The sequence below is a fragment of the Takifugu flavidus genome, chromosome 4 (assembly GCF_003711565.1).
Source record: "Takifugu flavidus isolate HTHZ2018 chromosome 4, ASM371156v2, whole genome shotgun sequence".
Classification (NCBI taxonomy): domain Eukaryota; kingdom Metazoa; phylum Chordata; class Actinopteri; order Tetraodontiformes; family Tetraodontidae; genus Takifugu; species Takifugu flavidus.
Window position 1 is genome coordinate 969135 of NC_079523.1, and position 20957 is coordinate 990091.

The 20957-nt window shown below is 48.5% G+C and overlaps 1 protein-coding gene across 4 annotated transcripts in view; it reads right to left on the bottom strand.

Moving 5' to 3' along the window:
* Nucleotides 1–7940: 7940 nt before the first annotated feature.
* Nucleotides 7941–20957, bottom strand: part of epha8 (eph receptor A8) — a 42935-nt gene continuing 29918 nt past the window's right edge. Inside the window, exons 7-20 of one of the 4 annotated variants that reach the window (XM_057030622.1) lie at nt 18077–18232; nt 17592–18011; nt 17133–17257; nt 15293–15455; nt 14684–14816; nt 13413–13480; nt 13049–13174; nt 12653–12838; nt 11960–12021; nt 11401–11628; nt 9471–9620; nt 8867–9057; nt 8345–8503; nt 7941–8219 (exon numbers count right to left, since the gene is read on the bottom strand). In XM_057030622.1, coding sequence (XP_056886602.1) covers nt 8105–8219; nt 8345–8503; nt 8867–9057; nt 9471–9620; nt 11401–11628; nt 11960–12021; nt 12653–12838; nt 13049–13174; nt 13413–13480; nt 14684–14816; nt 15293–15455; nt 17133–17257; nt 17592–18011; nt 18077–18232 — 2282 coding nt within the window. In that variant the 3' untranslated portion in view covers nt 7941–8104. The remainder of the gene's footprint in view (nt 8220–8344; nt 8504–8866; nt 9058–9470; nt 9621–11400; nt 11629–11959; nt 12022–12652; nt 12839–13048; nt 13175–13412; nt 13481–14683; nt 14817–15292; nt 15456–17132; nt 17258–17591; nt 18012–18076; nt 18233–20957) is intronic. The other 3 variants (XM_057030625.1, XM_057030623.1, XM_057030626.1) reach the window with 3 other exon arrangements.

The following is a 20957-nucleotide window of genomic DNA, read 5'->3' on the forward strand; positions in this document are numbered from 1 at the left end:
CGTCGCGGGCGCTTTCATTATTATCAATCATTATCACCGCGTTAATTCCAGAGTCTTATCTGCCTAAATTAAAATGTGTAGTTTTGTCTGTTTATGCTGACATCCTCGGGCTCATTTCTGTCTCGCTCCACTCGGCGCTGAAATAAAATGCTTTTTTTGGGGGGGGGGGTTAGCGCTAGCGTAGCTTGCATCAGCCCCGTGAAAGCTAATAGGGGTATCAGCAGTTGCCTCCATCTGAAAAACATCAAAGCAAAAATTCCCTCAGAACACAGAATCTGGGTGCACGTAGCGGGCACACGTGCAGCTCACACACCCAGACATGCACACACACGCAAGTACACACAACATGGGTGCACGTAGCGGGCACGAGCCGAGGCGTCCTGTGTTCACACTGAATTTCCATATATGATAATGACGGCACACACGCACTCACACACACACACGCACGCACGCACGCACGCACGCACACACACACACACACACACACACACACACACACACTGCAGCCTGAGGTTTGTGGCTGTTTCCCACCATTGATCTGAATCAGCTGTTCGACGCAGGTGATGAACTGATGTTTAACACCTGATGACTTAGCTCACGTCTCTGAAGCTGAAGCTGGGAACTGGGAACTAGGAACTGGGAACTGGGAACTGGGAACTAGGAACTAGGAACTAGGAACTAGGAACTGGGAACTGGGAACTGGGAACTAGGAACTGGGACCTGGGAACTGGGACCTGGGAACTAGGAACTAGGAACTAGGAACTAGGAACTAGGAACTGGGAACTGCGACCTGGGAACTGGGAACTGGGAACTGGGAGCTGGGAACTGGGAGCTGGGAACTGGGAACTGGGAGCTGGGAACTGGGGACTGGGAACTGGGAACTGGGAGCTGGGAACTGGGACCTGCGACCTGGAACTGGGAGCTAGGAACTGGGAACTGGGAGCTGGGACCTGGGAGCTGGGACCTGGGACCTGGGACCTGGGACCTGGGACCTGGGTCAGGATCTCCCGTTCCGTCCCAGCTGCTCTCCAACCACAGACGCGTGGGGCAGGAGCGGCGTGATGGCGAGCGGCGGCCCAGTTGCTGCTGCGAGCAACAGAACCCGTTCGGACCGTCAAAGAACCGTAACGATCGTTAGCGTCTGAAGGATTCATCCGACGACATCAAACAAACGTCGTTAACGTGCACAGACTGAGGTTAATATCTGTCACGCACGCGTTCCGGCAGCAGTGATCCGGTCCCATTTACACGCGCTGACTGGAATTCCCTGACAGTGTGTCAAAAGCGTCATCATTAAACCACCCGTTGCCATGGTTACGCATCGTTAATGTTGAGCCTTTTAATTAAAATAGCATCAGTTTTACACATCAGCTTCAGCCGGATTTTCCTCAGAAAATTAGAATTGATGGACTTTTGTATGAATAGAAACAGTTGAAAATAAATCATGAAACTATTTTAGTGGTAGAAACAACTTTTCAAACTTCTAAATATGATCGTGATGGAAGCAAACGTGGATTTCTGCTGATTTTCTCAGCAGTTTTGTCCAATAATTGATGAAATCTTGCGTTTCAGATTTGGTGACGCTGTGATTCTCCCTGTTGTTCCTAAACGTGTGAGGAGCCTTTGATGAGTGCAGAGCTGCAGCCCAAACGGCTCAGCAGGGGCTCCGCTTCCCTAAACCTGATTTAGAAATTGGGCTGGTTTCTGTGGGACGGCCAAGAGTTGATCCACTTTCTTCTCTTTATTGATCACATGACGACGAACATCAAAGACGAGGGGGAGGGGACGCCGAGGAAAGGAAAGAGGAGTGAGGAGACAAGAAGGTCTGCACCACCACCTCTTCATCTTCATCATCATCATCATCACATCATCATCATCATCATCATCACATCATCATCACCATCATCACATCACCATCATCATCATCACCATCATCACCATCATCACATCACCATCATCATCATCACCATCATCATCATCACCATCATCATCACCATCATCATCATCATCATCACATCATCATCACCATCATCATCACCATCATCATCATCACCATCATCATCATCATCATCATCACCATCATCACATCATCATCATCATCACCACCATCATCATCATCACCATCATCACCATCACCATCATCACCATCATCATCATCATCATCATCATCACAGTCACACACACACACACACCCTGTGTCAGATGTGTTTAAATAATTTCTTATTTTCATATTTTTAATATCTTTAATTTAATATCACACATTTATATTCATCAAAAAAAATCTAAATGTTTTATATTGTTTTGAATCATCTTTCAATAAAAATCTAAATGTCCACAAACATTTAACTGATTTTTAAATGTCATAATTTAATATTTGTTCACTCGTCCTTTGTTTTCAGTTTGAGGTACATTTATAAAATGTCCTAAAAAGAAATAAACTTTATTGGTATTTTATTATAATATCGCAAGAAAACTTCATCACAAACATCCAGAATGTTCCTCAAACACGCCGTCCTGTCACCTGACGTGATCCATGTTAACGTGATCCATGATAACGTGATCCACTTTAACGTGATCCATGTTAACGTGATCCACTTTAACGTGATCCATGTTAACGTGATCCACTTTAACGTGATCCATGTTAATGTGATCCGTGTTAATGTGATCCACTTTAACGTGATCCACTTTAACGTGATCCATGATAACGTGATCCACTTTAATGTGATCCATGTTAACATGATCATGTTAACATGATCCGTGTTAATGCGATCCACTTTAACGTGATCCATGTTAACGTGATCCATGATAACGTGATCCACTTTAACGTGATCCGTGTTAATGTGATCCATGATAATGTGATCCACTTTAACGTGATCCATGTTAACGTGATCCACTTTAACGTGATCCATGATAACGTGATCCACTTTAACGTGATCCGTGTTAATGTGATCCATGATAACGTGATCCACTTTAACATGATCCACTTTAACGTGATCCATGTTAACGTGATCCACGATAACGTGATCCACTTTAATCAGAAGATCACAAACACCCGAGAACGTTCCTCATGTTCTCCTGGAGGAACCAGAACCTTAATTCCTTCTTTAGATCAAAGTCTGCAGTAAAATTCTCAGTGAGGAATTCTTCATTTTTCTCTGAAGGTTTTTTTTTTTTAAAGGATCTGAAAGATTTTCTCGATTTTGTTGGCGAGCGAACGGACGAACGTCCCCAGAGACGATTCTGTTTGGCTCACCGTTGTTTACGTGGAGAAATGTTATGGTGGGATTACAACATCTCCCTCCTCACACACACACACACACACACACACACACACACACACACACACACACACACACACACAGTTCTAAGCCTTTATTGTGACTTGAAGGTTCCTGTTGCTCTTTTATGTGCTTCAGTGTTCTAATCCAAAGACAGAGCGGACCATCACATCACCGCAGGCAATCGGAGGACGCCGTCAGCGTCCGGTAACCGCGGGCAGAACTCGGCGTCGCCATGGGGACGGGGCAGGGGGCTGATAATTGGGCGGGGGACAGGGTGGCAACAAAGCAACGCGGCCTCAGTGATGAGATTAATGATGTTGTTTTAGGTCCTTTTTCACCGAGGAGGGGGCAGGATTATCTGCTGCAGCCCCCCCACCCCGAGGTGACAGGAAGGACACTTGTGCAGACGGGTCAGAACCGGGTCAGAGCTCCTCCCCTCGGAGAACAGGGAGGGGGAGCAGCCGGTGAAATGAGTCCGTTTCCCTTAATCACACAGTTCAGCAGCATTTTCACTTATTTTCGATTTATTTTATTTTCAAATGTATTTATTTATTTTTTCAACTGTCTGTCCGAAGCACGTCACCATCGTTAGCGGGTGGACCTCGTGATGTGTGTGTGTGTGGGGGGGGGGGGGGTCGCGAAGGTCAAAGAGAACCCCAGCAGAGGTCAGTGGATCATTTTTATATTTTATTAAAATAATGCAAATATTCACGTTACAGAAGGTCAGAACACGCAGGAGACGAGCACGAGTCCGCGGGGGCAGGTAGGGAGGGGGGGTTAAATGGACCAGGAAGTGGGAGGAAACCTTGGGAGAAACAGGTTTTCCTCATTTCTACCTCATCTGAGTTGTAATATAATTACAATAAATGTCACAGGAGACGAGCTTGAAGTCTCGATGGAAGATGGAAATATTGATCATTAAACTCGTTAATGATGCTAATGATGCTAATGGTGCTAAAGTTGGCGTCACCAGTGCTGCTCAGCCTCCTCCTGTATGTTGCTGTGCTGATTGACAGCTGTCAGTCAGAGTGGATGACAGCAACATCTGGAACATGTGGGAACCTGTGATGATTGCAGACGAGGGTTCCTGCTGCGGAGGAACGCTGGCGTGTCACCTGAGGAGGCCGACGCACTCGCGTTTCAGCTCTAACACATCAGCTCCAAACGCAGTTTTATTGTACGAGTTCGCTAACACAACAAGAGTGAGCAGACATTTTCCTCTGTCGTCTTCATCACCTTCAATAAAATGGAAGTCTTGAGAGGTGATCCTACTGCTGCGTTCAGGAACACGTGTGTGGAAACAGAAAAAGCACTTTTGCAGTCACATACAGACAAACGTTCCTTTATTGTGTATTTATGGACAGTTTGTACATTTATCATTAGCGACAGACGGTTGATCAGCTGTAATAAAAACTTGTATTATCTGGGAAACGAATGACCATGAATAAATAATGACGTGAATAAAGCGGGTTTTCTTTTCTCCTCCCCCCCGTGACCGAACTTGGCTGAATGCATTAAAAATCATCTAGCAAAAACCGATTGGGACTTTATAAAATCTGGATTTTTCACTTCAAGTCCAGTGTTGAGAAGCATCCTAGAAAATAAGGAGAACACATCTTTTGAAAGCGAGTGTGAAATGCCACAACGATACATCGTTTTCTAGTAAAAACAGACATCGATCATCTAGAGGGGGCTTCTGGGGGGCTCAGAATGAGGAGAGGATGGAGTCGTCATACAAACATTCTACTTTACATGTTCTTCTCTACCGCTTCAGCAACACTGAGGCAACCAGTGTCCTGACATGAACTCAGAAGTAACACTTTATTTTACAGTCCGTGTAGCTTATATGAACTATAGTCCCCAAATGCACGTGTTGCATGTCATTTATTGCACTAAATCGTCGTGGCCACACTGAGGCCAAACACCCAATTCTTGAGAGGAATCTTCCCCATCAAACTGCTACAAATCAAACGTGTTAATTAGAACTGCATCCATCACCCTTTATTGATGATGGATGATTGATTACTATGCTTTAAACCCTCTGTGAGGAACTGGTGAGAGGCTATAAACACGGTTTGTCAGGATGAGGGAGGGGTGAGATGTTTCCAGCAACCATCAGCTGTGTTCCTTTAAGGTCCTGCAGCTGTCAGACGTGCAGCGGGGGCCCCAAACGCCCCCCCCCCCCCCCTTAACTGTCACCGCCCCTCACGCCCCACCATGTCCCATAATTCACTGCATGCAGCTCAAAGCAGAGAGGTAGCAAAGCGGGTGAGTTCAAACGTTTAAAAATGGAGAGAAAATCCAAAATTAGGGTGAGAATGAGTGACGTGAGGGCGTGATGGGCGGGGCCTGGGGGGCCTCGGTCGGCGGGGGCCCCTTAAGAGGAACATCCTCCCAAACAGGCTGTTTACTGCGGAAGTCTGCATTTTTGTTCTGACTAAAAAATGCTGAGAAGAGCAGAGTTTTGGATCTGAAACAGGAAACGCGCAGCCTGATGTGCGTCACGAAAACGTGTTCCGGAGAAACAAAACCAGCGTTTTAGTGCCTAAAGTGCCGATAAACTCTTGAATAAAATAGTTTTTATAATTTTATAAACTTTTTGTGAGAGTTTCAGGTGTCTTTTTCATTAAAGTTGAGTGATGAAGATCCCGACAGAATCGGACGTGTCAGGTGAGAAGGCCACGCCCCCCCGATGAAAGTACACTCTTAGAAATAAAGGTGACGTTCGTGGTGACGTTCAAAACTCACCTTTGTTGCTCCAAGAAACAAAAACCAGGATCTAACCTAAACCAGCTGAACCTTCTCAGTTGGACCCAGAACCCAGAAAAATGTTTTTATTTCGGACTTTTTCTGGAACCTGTGAAGAACCTGTGAAATATATCGTGTAGCCATGCATCATTTTTTATAAACAGTGCTTAGAATACTGATGAAAATAAATTTTAATGAGTAAAAAAAAAAAAAAAAAAATTCTGGGCAAACAGGTTAGGGGTTCTGAATGGAACCGTTTTGGTCCAGAAAGCCCCTCTTGGGTGCAATTGGTTCTGAGTAGAACCTCAGAACTTCTATATGAGTGTACTCATAGTCGTCCCATTATTACGGTAAACAGCTGTTTACTTTTAAATATATATTATTAAACAACAATGTCTCATTATATTATAGAAATCTGCAGATATTTTCTCTCCACACGTGAATCCTTTTTGATTTTTAGGTGAACTGTCCCTTTAAAGAAAGATCCATTTATTAGCTTTAATTTAATTTAATTTAATTTAAAATATATCTCTGCTAAATTTAAAGGTGCAGTTTGTACAGTGCAGACAGAAGCAGGGGTCAGAGTTCACAGCTCTGCTCTGAATCAGTAAATACCTCGGACTGTAATTATCTTTGGTTGTCGCCATGGCAACTGAGCGCTTCGCCCATGTTGGCCTGGATCCTGACTGTGTGACAGGATCCCTGAGAGCAGAATCGGTAGCTGAACATGGCTGGAGGTCAGAGGGGGGACGGACCTGGAGTCCGAGGTCAGCACAGGGGCGAGTCCCTGCCGCTCAGACCAGAACGACACCCCCGCCCCCGCCCCCGCCCCCGCCCCCGCCCCCGCCCCCGCCCCCGCCACCGCCACCGCCACCGCCACCGCCACCGCCAACGCCCCCGCCACCGCCACCGCCCCCGCCACCTCCAACACTGGGAACATACTGTCGCTGCTCACTCAGAGAATCCATGATTTCCTTCGGACTCCCTGAAATCAGGAGGAATTTCTCTGCTTTGTTGGCTCAGTTGAAGCTGCCGATGTTTTCGAGCTCATAACACAGTCAAAATCTGTTGTTTCTTCCATAAATGCTTATGTCACAACCTCTGTCTTTAGCTTAAACTAATAAAAATCTGCTACAAATTGCACCTTTAAACTTAATCATACAGTTTTAGATAAAATTTGCCTTAGAATGTATAAATAAGTAGAAATGAAATCAGGCTGCAGATGCAGATGGTGGATGATGGAGGAACCTGTTGCCAGTGATGTGTGTGTTCTGCCATCAGCTATGTGTCTTTAATGCTATTTTTAGACTCTTTTATAGTGTGTGCTCTGGCCTTTGCCTCTGTAAACCTGCCTCACAGCTAATTTTGTAACGTTGTGGCTCCAGTTGCGGCACAGCTGCAGAGTCTTTACAACACAGAGAGATTGTAGAATAAAGTGCACTTGAACTAATCGGACACGTCTCCCGGCTACAGAAGTTGTGCGCCGCGCAGCGTCAAACTGGGCGGAGGGCCGGGGGGGCCCCCGGGGTCATTCATCACGGGTGGACAGCGGAGGATTGTGCCTGGTGTTGGTATTAATAGCCTTGGGTGAAATAGGTCTTCTCCGCCGTGGAGACGATCTGGCAACTGGGGTGAGCCCTGTCTCGCTGCTCCCGACCGGGGCGCCGTTCTCAGGCTGCTCGTGAGCGTCGTCCTCCTTCACCAACAACCTCCCGTCAGCTCGCGTGTGCTCGTCCAACTGCCCCGTCCTGGAAATGATAATTCTCCCACAGATTCCCTGACCGATAAATTATTTCTTTGCCGATAATAAAATGAAGCTAATTTGTGGTATTTAAGGCAGTCCTTCCAGTTACAAAACAAAAAATAAAAATAACAATTTGTTGGGGAAAAAAAATCAAATATGAAAGGGCAGACTGTAAAGAATGTGTACTTGCTCTGTAGTTAAAACCTTTCACATTATGTTCTCCTCAAAGAAAAAGTCTTGCAAAGTTCTCCTGCCTTTATCGGATGACCTTGAATTCCACACGGTCCTTTAAGGACCTTCTAGAAGCGTCGGAGGAAGGAGACCTCAGTGGTTATACGTGCACGGACGGCACGCTCTTGTTGAGGACCTGTGCCCTCATCATCTGAACGCTGGTCATGATCTTCTTCTGGTGGCCCATCAACGTCACACCGAGTCTCTGGATGTCTCTGCAAGACACGTGCACAGAAAAACCTCCTAAATTCAGCCGACGGGCCACAGAAAACAACGGTCAGCAGCAGTTTGGGTGCTAACTCAAACTGTAAGCCTGCTAACTCAAGCTTTGCTAACTCACCCCTGGTTCATCCCTATGACGTGTCCCAGTGTGTGATACCCTCCTGCTGCAAAGTGATCTTTGTAGCGGCTCATCTTGATGGTGTCCAGCCACTCGTTGACGGAGTTACAGCTGCTCAGGTCGGGCATGGCTCTCTCCATCAGGGGGGGGCTGTTTAAACTGAAGGGGTGAGGAAAATGAATGGGGGGATAAACGTTATTTGGAGGGAGTCTGAAGATGAGAAAAGACTCAAAAGTGAGGAAGGAGCGCGGCGGCCGAGCGGAGGGACGTCTGTAATGCTAGTAGCCCGGGCAGAAAATCAATATCAGTTAAAATGATGGAGGGGGGGGCTGCTTTGGGTAGATGAATACATGGAGCAACACCCCCCCCCCCCCTCTCTGAGCCACACAGGTCCAGAGCAGAGTCACTTCCACAGGAGCCCGTTACTCTGCAGCTTCGCCTTCTGACGACGTGAACGAAAAGTTGAAGAAATGTTGGAGAACTGTCCCAAAGAGCTGCCAGCCCGCCGTGACCCCCACCCACCTGCGGAGCGTGTCCATCGACTTCAGGTTCTCTGGATTGCGGATTAGCTTGTCAAGAACGGTGACGATCTGGCAGAAGCGGGGCCTCTCGTTGCGATCCTTCTGCCAGCAGTCCAGCATGAGCGTGTGCAGAGCGGCAGGGCAGCCCATGGGGGCGGGCAGCCTGTAGCCCTCCTCCACAGATTTAATCACCTGCCCATGTCAAGCAGAACTACAGATTACAATATTACACACATAAAACCTCCCTGAATCCCTCATGAACGTGGAGAAGTTGCTCCTCAATAGCCCAGAGAAGCTAACGGGGTTAAATCCTTCCTGCCGGGTGGTCCACTCTTGCACGCGGAGCCCCAGAGTGCGACAGCGAACGCATCACTTAGCCCGTTAAATTAATTACAGCAAAGTCAATATGCACTGTCAAACATTTGACTGCAATTTATTGATTAACGCCACAGCGTCAGTCATGTTGGGAAAAGACTGCTGGCATCAGTGTTCCAAGGAATACACACGAAAACTGGAAAAGACCCTCAAGTAAACAGGATGCTGCACCTGGAAACACACAACTCAGCCTAAAAACACACAACTCAGCCTAAAAACACACAACTCACGTCTCTGTTGGTGAGATTCCAGTATGGCCGCTCTCCGTACGAGGTCACCTCCCACATGACCACCCCGTAGCTCCACACGTCGCTGGAGGACGAGAACTTCCTGAAGGCGATGGCCTCCGGGGCCGTCCAGCGGATCGGAATTTTCCCGCCCTGTCGGAGACATGCAGATGTTCTATTTTATTCCATCCCTGCTGTTTTCATGCAAAGTTCTCCGCCATCTTCAAAGACTCGCGAGCCTCCGCCGTGGTCCGCTCGGAGCGGGAACAGTCTGCAGGGCTTCACCTCACCACTCAGGACGCCGCTCGGAGACCCGGGACGGGACTGAGCCTCATCTCTTGCTGTAATTATCATTTTCTGTCCGTGTCTCTGTCCAATAACTGTTACAAAGACACACTAACAAGCAGGCTGCAGGTTCCTATCCCTGCAGGAGACACCTCGATGGGGTACAAGAGGTGAGACAGTTTAGAGGACGAAGGTGTGGAGGCAGACAGGAAGTAGGGAAAGCTCAGCAGGAAGCAGCTGCTGTGCCGAGCTCCTTCTAGAATCATCTGAAAACCAAGTGGACCCTCGACATCTCTTACAAACTGCCACACGTCTCACGACTCTTTTAACTTCTTCAAAGTGACTTTGCTGTCCCTCCCCACCAGTGAGGCGGCTCCGCTCTCAGCATTCAGATGCAGGAGTGTGAAGAACTCTAATCCTCAGCTATTATCTCCCATTAATTCAGCATGAGCCGTAATGACGCTATAAGATCTTTCCTATCGCCATCTATGATTCTTTTCCCATTTAGTGATGTGATGTTGCACATAATCACCTCATTTCCTGCCGTCGGAATGCTGCGCTGTGACAGAGTGTGACAGATAAATGTGTTCACCGCAGATTTCCATCTGCAGACGGGGGCCAGGCTGCACCGTCGGCAGGTTGAATATGGAGCCGCGCTCGGCTGTTGATCGCAGGGGTGATTTGGTTCTGTGGTCCGATGGTGCAACGCTGATCCTATTAGCTTTGTTTTTTGGACTCGTGGAAGCCTCCGTTTCACCGGAGAGGCCTTGTATCCTTTCACATGTTTTATTTCAATATTTTCAGCTGTTCTATGTGCACCTGCACAGCAGAAAGTTGCAAACTGGGAGACTTTTGAGAGTTTAAGCATGAACAAATCTCTGTGTTTGCAGAGCAAGTGGAGGATCTCAGCGGGCTTTTCTCCCTCTGAGCGGCTCCTTCCAGCAGGGGAGGGGGGACGGCAGAACCCCGTGGAGATGCTGGAGCTGAGAGCTCCTCACGCTGGGGAGGTTATCGTGGCCGACTGTGCCCCCGGTCCCAGGATGTCACGTCTAACACAGACAATCAAACCTTAGACCATTTTCACCTGCAGATAAAGTCGCAGCTCCGCCTCCTGCTCCAGAAATGGGATTGACCTTTGACAGTCACACTGGAGACACCTCAAACACGAGGTGGGTCCATACTGGTCTGGGGCTGCGAGGCGTCGGGGGGGCTCTGGTCTTAATGGGATTCCGCTAATTCAATCGATCTTTATTAGCATAGCTGATGATTAGAATGTAACTATTGCTTTGAAGAATGTCTCAGTTGTTCAGACGTGGAAGGTTTAACAGTTCCTCCTAATTATTAGAAATTAAAATTATAAATGAGCTAAACAGAAAGAGGATTCCTGCTGCGGCTCAGCAGGAGCTGCAACAAGAGGTCGACAGTCTATTAACTAACACACAAACCCACAATTTTCTGAGAGGAAATGTGGAGAAAGTGGGTTGTTCAGAAGAAAACGGGTCAAAAATGATGATGATAATGTTAAAGGAGCCTCTCAAGAGAACCCCAAGCAGAACCGTCACTGCCTGCGACTCCCTCTGTGTGTGTGTGTGTGTGTGTGTGTGTGTGTGTGTGTGTGTGTGTGTGTGTGTGCTACATTAATGCTTGCCTGGATGTGAAAACTCACACTGGTGGTGTAGGCGGCGTCGGGGTCGTCCTCCAGGACCCTGGACAGACCGAAGTCTGACACCTTACACACCAGGTTGCTGTTGACCAGGATGTTTCGGGCCGCCAGGTCTCTGTGGATGTAGCCCAGGTCGGACAGGTAAGTCATGCCGGCGGCGATGCCGCGCAGGAGCCCCACCAGCTGGATGATGGTGAACTGGCCGTCGTGTCTCTTCAGGAAGAGGAAAGACAGGAAGTCAAAGCAGCGAAAGGCAGATGAAGGGTGACAGTTCAGAAGAAGAGATTTGGATCTAGATGAGGAGAAGATAAAGGAATTAAGACGGATTGGTGCTGAAGTGATGATTACGAATATTTCCATCGAGGCAAAACAGCGTTTGACATTGTGACATCATGTTAAGCTAAAGTTATATTTTACTGGATATGGACGGTTGAGGCTGTGGAGAGGAGAGATGTTTGCTTTATCATCAGACTGAAGTAAATGTGGATTATTAAAAGTTAAACAAATGAAGACATATTTATGAAGCATGAGCATCGTTACGGACCCTGAGGAAGGAGTCCAGGGAGCCGTTCTCCATGTACTCTGTGATGATCATCACTGGTTTGCCTGAAGAATCAAACAGGAACCTTTAGAAAAAACCCTGCATATTCATAAACACCAACATATAATACGTCTCTGTGGGGTTTCTATGTTAATGAAGCCATTATACTTAATGGTACAGCAACAAGGCTGACCAGCTTAATTAGCTAGTTTTTTAGGAGTCACACCACTCACACAGATGCAATATTGCCCAGATTATGGTAAAAACACGACTCGTATCAAAAGAAGGAGACATTTTAGAGAAACATAGTTTGTAGTTTTCAGTCTACGTACATTTAACTTTGGTCAAGCATTTAAAGATGAAGCTACTAAAAGTTCAGGTGACTGACGGGTTAATTGAACAGTTAAAGTGCTTCTCCGCCAAACAATCATTAATGGCTGACGTCAGATTTACACTGTGTCCGCCTTTCAATCAAACATAACAAATGTGCTGCCCCCTTGTGGCAAGAAAATACACCGTGAGAGGCCAAAATGTGCCACGAGGCATCAAGAGTGTAGAAGAAGAAGCTCCCTCGTGTTGCTGGTTGCCTCAGTTATTCTGAATCAGTCATTACATCCCTGTCATCGCCTCACATCACCGTGCTGAATAATCCCGATGCTAAAATGAGCGTTAGCGTGAGTATCCGTATTAGCGTACTCTGGGTTACGACTCCCTCCAGGCGGATGACGTTGGGATGATCAAACTGAGCCATGATGGACGCTTCAGCCAGGAAGTCCCTCTTCTGCTTCTCTGTGTATCCCACCTTCAGGGTCTTCAGGGCCACCGGGATGTCTCGCTTCCCCGGCAACCTCATGCGTCCGTAACAAACTTCCCCGAACTCACCTGAATCCGCCACACACAGAAAGACATTTACAAATTAAAAAATACATGTATATGTTTCCCACCAAGAGAGCCAGTGAATCAATCTATATTAATAACCTTATTACTACTATAGTTGTTATTACAGTCTGCTGTGGAGCTGACAGTGAATGCTGTGCCTTCTGTGTGTGTGTGTGTGGTGTGTGTGTGTGTGAGCAGCATTAATGGTTTTACCTGAACCGATGATTTTCTCTATTTTGATCCTGGAAGCTTCAATTTCTCGTGCAAACTCGTGGACAGCCTGGCAGGGGTCCTCGTATGTGTGCGGGTCGATATAGAACCTGGCGTCCGGGAATGACACTAAGATAAACAGCATTAGCATCTGGTCACATGTGGGAGAACGAGAACGGCATCACATCTGAGGCCCCGTCGCTGGTGTGTGGGGCCAATAAATAATGCAGCTGCACGCTGCAGTAATCAGTCAGAGCTGGCTGACAGTCGCCGGCTGTACGAATAAACTTTAGAACCTGCGGATGAAAACGCCAAACAGTTGAGGAACATGATCGGATCCAGTCACTGAGGAATGGGCCAAACCTACCGTGACCATTCTGGTAATGCATCTTCTCCTCGTCTGAATCCTGGAAGGCTTTGCTGTAGCCACAGTGTCTACACACACACACACACGCACACACACACACACACACACACACACACCACACACACACACACACACACACACGGTGGTGTGATGAATACGGGACATTCAGAGTTGAACCACAGACCATAATTAATAAATGTGATGTCCAGAATGATCCATGATTGATTCCAGCTGTTCCTCCCTGAAGCTTCAGTCCTGCCAACAGCTTCCTGAGTTTGGGTCATTCTAAAATACCTGGAAAGTCCTTAAATATCAATTTAAAGGAAACAAATGAACTGGACACATTTCTACTGAAGCGCGTGCGTGTGTGTGTGTGTGTGTGTGTGTGTGTGTGTGTGTGTGTGTGTGTGTGTGTGTGTGTGTGTGTGTGTGTGTGCTCCAGCTCTCACCTCCAGCCTGGTGAGAGCACATTTGCTGTCTGACACATGAGGCAACATTTCTGTAAGTGCTGTCGGCCGTGCATGAGCTCGTAGGGCTCATATGAGGAGTGTGTGTGTGTGTGTGTGTGTGTGTGTGTGATGGTGGCACAGATCTGAGTTCCTGAGTCAACTGGACTGAAGCCACAGGTGCTGCAGGACCGCGACAGTCTCAGGATCAGTTAGCTAGCAGCGCTACTGATGATCCATCTCTGCTTCGCTCTGTCATTCCTGGATAACATCTCTAAAGCCTCTGATCACCCCCCCCCCCACACACACACACACAACACACACACACACACACACACACACGGGCTGGGAGGGGTAAACTTAATGCAGACTGATGTACCAGCTAATTAATTGCAATCAGAATTAATTATTCAGCGCAGGACTACAGAGATGTGAGATGAAAACTGCTGCTGGAATAAGCAGGAACATTTGGCTTCCAAGTTAGTGGACATGAATCAACATAATTAAATCTTCTATCAGGTAAAAATGGCTGCTGGAAATGAGCTAAAGACGGAAGCCAAAGCATTAACGCTCAAACCACGTGGCTGCTCTTATTATGGATTTAAATGCAGATTATTATCATCCAGCACGAGGGATTATGTCACATTTTAGCTTCTCAAACGCGACTTTAACTTAATCTCTTTTCTGTTTCTCTAAGATCATTTTCATGTCGGACATCTTGAAGAAAGCTTTACATGTGGCTAAGGAACTGCAATGCATTGTGGGTGCTAACGACAGGCAAGACGACACAGAGACAGTAATAGTGTAAGAAAGTGTTCCACACACAGCAGCGAGGGGTAGTGTGGTAAAGTGTAGCCTTGCCGTTTCCTGCAGATGATGATGGCGAGGAAGGTGAAGAGGCCGGCCAGCAGCGCCAGGCAGATCCAGACGATGCTCATGGTGCTGTAGCGCTTTGGAGCTGGAGGGGAACAAAAGGGATCAGATCATGGGAATGAATCATGTGATCATCCCTCCTTTAATGGCCGACTAATCCCTCCGCTCGTCTTCGGGGCTTATCGATTGGGTCTGAGGGTCAGAACCAATCGGGCTGAGGAGGAGACGCAGCTTCAGAGGCCGGTGCTGGGACAACAGCAGGAGGTCTGGTCTCCTCCGCCCCCCACTGTTCCTGCCAAACCCTCCGGGAGGAACCCTCCCAGGTCTCTGATGCCCCCCCTCCAGGCCCCCGCGGACCAGGACCACGCAGTGGGTTCCTGCTCTGATGAGTTTTGTTAGAAAACCACAAACTTGTCCCTTTCTGGACCTCCCTTTTTCAGCCCCTGCGACCGTTTGGGCCTCCAGGGCCCCGTTAGTGCAATTAATTATTGTGTTTTTCCTCTTATTCCACTCCTGATTTGGTGTTTTCATCCTCTTTGAGGCCGCTTTAGTGGAACTAACCTGCTTTCCCCGTCTGGATTTCCACGTTCTGGCTGAAGCGTCCGCAGCCGGCTGAAGTTCTTGCTCGAACCTGAAATATGTACTTGGTTCCGGGCTTCAGGCCCAACACTCGAGCTGTGGTGTTCTTGGACTTCAGCGTGGAGTAAATGTGCTCTTCGTTGTCCTGTGGCAGATACACAGCAAAGATCAGATCTGGAGCTTCTTGCCCCGTTAACATCGTTAACACCGTTAACACCGTTAACACGGCCCTGCTGACCCGGCCAGCAGAGCTGCTCTTTTCTGGGTTTTTAAGCAAAGACGAGCAGGAGTGAAAGCGGGCCGCAGCAGCGTGCACATCTCAGGCGCGCGCACGAGAGGCTGCTGCCCTTCTGGTTACACAAGAACATAAACCTGCTTCACAATCATGCTCGCCCTGTAATTAACGGTGATTTTATCTGCCGCCGTGCTCACAGATATGAATTCTCTTGTTTGGTGACTGTCGTGGATTTTTTTAATTACATTCCCAACATCGGATTTCTGGCAAATGCTGCCAGCTGTGGCACAGCAGCCATATTGATCGGAGCGTGTGGGAGAGGAGAGTTAGACCAGCGGCCCAGAGGAGCATTAAAGGTCAGAGCAGAGAGCCAAAGAGATCAATAGCAGCCCCCCCCCCCATAGATATATACATATATGTGTGTTTTTACATGTGTGATATTCCATGAAGAGATTCCAGCAGCGCGACACGAGGACACGAGGTGAAAAGCCGACTAGAATGAAAAAGGATGTTCTGACAGTGGGGTTCCGGTAACGACCAGAGAAACTGTCGGATCTGCTCAAGCTGACAGATGATTTTCCATTTTTCTCTATTCAGATCAAATGGAAATTCTATAGCTCGGGAGTATTTCCATAAAGCGGGATTCATTCACTGCTTTTGAAGGAATCTTTCATAGAAGTTAAGCTTTTATCTGACAAGAGCCAGATTTCCAGCAACTTAATTGACAACTTTATGGATCTGAAATAAGTTCTGTATTAATCAGGGACAAGGTGCAACCACACAGCGGAATAAGGGGATCATTCCCGTATCCTCAGGAAGGATAAGCTCCTAATTAAGACGAAGTGCCGGGCGCCATGAAGAAGAGCCTTTTTGTCTTCATTATCATCCTCAGCAAGTGTTCTCCTGTAGCGGCCGCCACCCTCACTGTCAAAGTAGTTTAGTACAGTAGAACAGAACCCTTAAGCAAGCACATTGCTGACTTGTCCGGTCCAACCCCCCCGGAGGCGTGGGGCCCCCAGAGCGAGGCCAGATTAAGATGCCAGCGCGGGAGACGAGCTAATCCTGCAGCGCTCCCTGTAGCATCCTGCATGTTTGGCTATGAGAGCGCCTGCTCCCGGGCCGCTCCCTCCGCAATTAGCTGATCTCTATCATTGCACACATTCATCAACCCGGCCGAGCGCACGTGAGCGTGCACACGCTCGCAGCAATTAGCTTGTTATGAGTTTTATGCAGCCGCCAGCCGCTCGCTGTCACTGTCACTTTTGCTAAGGTGGAATCAGCAGCGTCTCATCTTCTTTTTTACTCTCCCTCTCGCAACCCCCATTTCCTTTCAATTAGCTCAGCTGCCAGCAGGATCTTCTTGGTGGATTAAGTTATCCCGAGTCTATCCGACCTCCACTCCTCTGCATTCACAATTGCCTCAGCTTAGTCACAGTCCTTTGAAGACAATGCGCTCCTGTTCTCCAGGTAAAGTGGAGACTTTCTCGCTGCCTCAACCACAACTCGTCTGACCTGGAAGCAATGTTTTTATTTTAAAACCAATGCTTCCGCTTCCTGTTTTGCTCGCGGTTCTAAAGGCGTCCAAACCTTTTCATAGTATTTGATGTCGTACTCCAGGATGACCCCGTTGGGCTGGTCGGGTTCGTGCCACTGCAGGGTCACGCTGTTCTGACTGGCGTTCTCCTGGCGCACTGCTAACACTTCAGACGGTGCTGCGTGAACACAAATGGTCAGATTAGTGCACGAGCTTTCTCACCATGCATCGTGTCCTAGCGAGGCTGACGGGGAGAACTTTAGCTTCCTGCTGCACCACATCTGCACACGGATACCCGTCAGTCCATAGCGCAGCGCAGCGGTGGCGTCTCGGGTTCTAACCTGGGGCGACTGACTGAACCGAGCTAAACGGCGCTTTGCTCCACATTGTTGAGGTTTTAGCAGAGCTGTTGTGTGATTGTGAGCACAGTGATGAAGAAAAGGCTCCGAACATTGGAGGAAGAGGAGCGGCCGTCTGAACGGTGTGGATCCTGACGCCTTGCGGAGCCCTACCTGCCTGGTTCGTCGTGATGTTGGCGATGGCGTAAAGCGAAGGTTCGTTGCTCTGCAGCGTCACTGCATTTGTTGCCAGGATACGGAAGGAGTAGTTGGAGTGGGCGACCAGGTTGAGCACCGTGACCCAGGGCTCCGTCAGGCCGCTCTGGCGGGGAATGAACCGAATGGCCACGGTGCCCGAACGCTCCACCAACCCTCCTGACCCGGCCGCCACGCTCGCCCCCGTCTTGCCTCCGCTAGCGACGCCTGGATGAGAGTCACAGCTCTCGCAGGGCCCCCCCTCCCCCGAGCACTTCTGGCACATGATGCTGTACTGCAAGTCGCTGCGGCCGCCGGTGTCCAGCGGCCGGTCCCACTCCAGGTGCACGGACGTGCCGTTGACCGAGGAGATGACATTGACGGGAGCAGATGGAGGGCCTGGGGAGAGAGAGGGGGAGAGAGGGGTAACCTCTGCGTATCAGGGAAGCTCCGCGGATACTCACGGGAACACGGAGCCGCCGGGGGGTCGTCCGCAGCCCGATAGTAGCTGGAGTCGCAGGGGCAGGAGAGGGCAGCTCGGGTCTCTGAGTGGCTGTGCTGAGGACATTTACCACACAGGCCATCGCCGGCTATGGGCTTATAGAAGCCCACCTCACATGCTACAGAGGGAGGGAGGGGGGGGAGGGAGGGAGGGAGAGAGGGAGGGAAAGAGGGAGAGAGGGAGGAGAGAGGGAGAGAGATCGATAAATAAAGCGAGTTGCAGGGAGCGACTGAAAGCACCAGGACACTGAGTGACTGGCAGGAAAGCATGAATCAAACATCTGCACATCTCCAGTATTTCAGAACTGTGCCATCTCATCCTCAGCCCACATTTCAGGGCGTCACCCCCCCCCCCCAACCTACCCCCCCCCCCCCCCCCCACCCCCTCCAAATCTATGTATAATTACAGGCTTTGTGAGCGCTGAGGCCGCAGAGCGAAAAGATGAAAGCTGGACCTCTTTCTGCTCAGATTTAGGCTGAAAAGGCTTTGCACTCTTGATACTCCCACAGGGGCCCTCAGAATCCAGACCATGTTTCAACCTTATTCAGCTGCTCTGATACATATTCACTTTTAACTCTGCACTGATTAATAATGGACGGAGCACTGATAAATATATTCTCTTTCCATGCGTTTAATAGGCTTCTGCTGTGGTAAATGGGGCAGGGGTAAACCTGCATACATTAGGAAAGCAGCAGCACTTTGGTTCTGCTTTCTCTTGTTAAAAGAGTTATTTATGCTCCCAGATTCCTGGCTGTTAGTGCACACACTCACGTGCACACACACACATGTACGTGCACACACACTCACACTCACACACACACACACACACAGGGTGAGAAATCTGGCAACGTGAGTTGTGAAAATGTTATCAATTAATCTTTAAAACACATTATTATTGTCTGAGGAATAACGACTCCTCTTCCCCAGCTTTATTTTAAAACCATAATTACACTAAATCTTTCCAGGCTCGTTAAGTGAAGCCGGTTCATGTTGCCTCCGTACCTGAAAGTTTGATTTATTGCTTTTTAAGATTTCTGGCTTAATGTTTCCCTTGTTAAGGCAAATAACACCTTTAAGCTGTTGTATGATTTTTATAAATAAATGTGATATTTCTGAAGAAAGAATTAAGCCTGTTTAAAGAGTAAAGCAAAGCTTGTTTTTGGAGCAACAGGTGATGCAACAATGACTGGAACACTGTCGTCACATGACCTTTGATGACCTTCATCCTCATATCTTTATTATCAGTGATTTACATTGTGATGCTAAGTTTGTTTGGGTACCTGAGACTGGCGAGGACGCTCTTAAATCTGCTCCCCACCGCTACCGTGGCCCCCAGCTCTGCCTGTCGTTCAGATCCAGATCTGAAGCTCAAATCTCCATTATTTGATTCAGTGCTTAATGTACCGTGACTCTGGGTGTCAGCGCAGTTTTCTGAGAACGTCTCTTTCCCTCTGCTGCGTTGTGGCTCACAAAAGACGCTCACGGCCGGAATTCCAACTACAGGCAGATTCAATTTGTCTCATCCTGAGCACCGGCTGCCCGCACCCGGATTTGAAAAGCATCACGCCGGATTTTCCTCTGTTCAGACAGGCAGCCCAAATCCAAAACATTGTCTGTCTACTGTAACGGTTGCCGTGGCAACAACACTCGCTCTGGAATGAATGTTGTGTGATGTCAAAGGCGGGTGACTTATAGAAGCAGGCAGAAGACAACAGGACAGGCAGGAATGGAGTCATCATATCTGCACCGTGACCACGGGGCCACGGGGCCACTGAGCGGGGGAGCGGGAGGCTGCCGCCGTGGCAACAGCACCAAAGGTCATCAGGTGGAAATCCACGAGGTCATGTTGGGCTGCAAATCTGGGACACGAGACGAGGACAGAGGTGACCTTAAACGGCCGTCAGACCTGTAGACGCTGACGTGTTCTGGTGCTCCAGACCTCAATAATTCAGGGATGCAGAAGAAAAAACCTGTCTACGAGAGCTGCAGCCCATAATATTATTACTATATAATAAACTAACAACGGCTGCTGAACGATTTTGGAACTGGAATTATCAGATATTCCAGGTTAAAACCTTCAGGTTCGTGGAGCAGTTAATACCAGTAATTACAGATCATAAACTGGTAATTACCTAAAACCCTCCAATTATGGGCTGTTTAACTGTGACTGATGCTGCTCAACCAGCCGGATAACGCCGACGCCTTTTCATCGTTTCCACTGAGAAACAGGAAGACGATTTTCTGTTTACTGACACTCGCGTCAACCTGAATGTTTCACGTGCTTTCCACCAACACATCAAATCCGCACGTCCTTGACCTCCCGTCCTCCGACTTTGAAAGTAAATGAGCACGTTCCAAAATCCATTGACGGAGTTTTCGAAAGCCCCCTCGGCCGGTTCCTCTGGGAGCAGATGAAGCCGCTAATGAGCCGCTGAGGCTGTCTGAGTGATGGATGAACGTGTCGGTGAGATCAGCTGTGGAAATGGGACATTCAGCATCCTCACTGTCCCCGCGCTTCCACGGCCGGGGAGCGGGATAACAGCCGGAATGCTGCCGTTGGAACCCGGCTGGCGCTCCGAATGAAGGCGGCTCCTTCCCATTTAGGGCGACTCGGCTTCGTGACGCTGGCTCAGGATCTTTAGACGAGGACAGATGTTACAGCCCCCCCCCCAGCCTCGCTTGTCACAGGTAAAGTTATTTTAGGTAAAAGACTGCTGTTATTTCCAGCCTGATCTGACTCCAGGCCCAGGTCCGTCACCGTCTCTCTGGACGTCTCTGCTCCCGCGGCTCTGCTAACAAATGCTATTAGATTTTATGTTTGTCCGCCTGAATTCATATAAAGC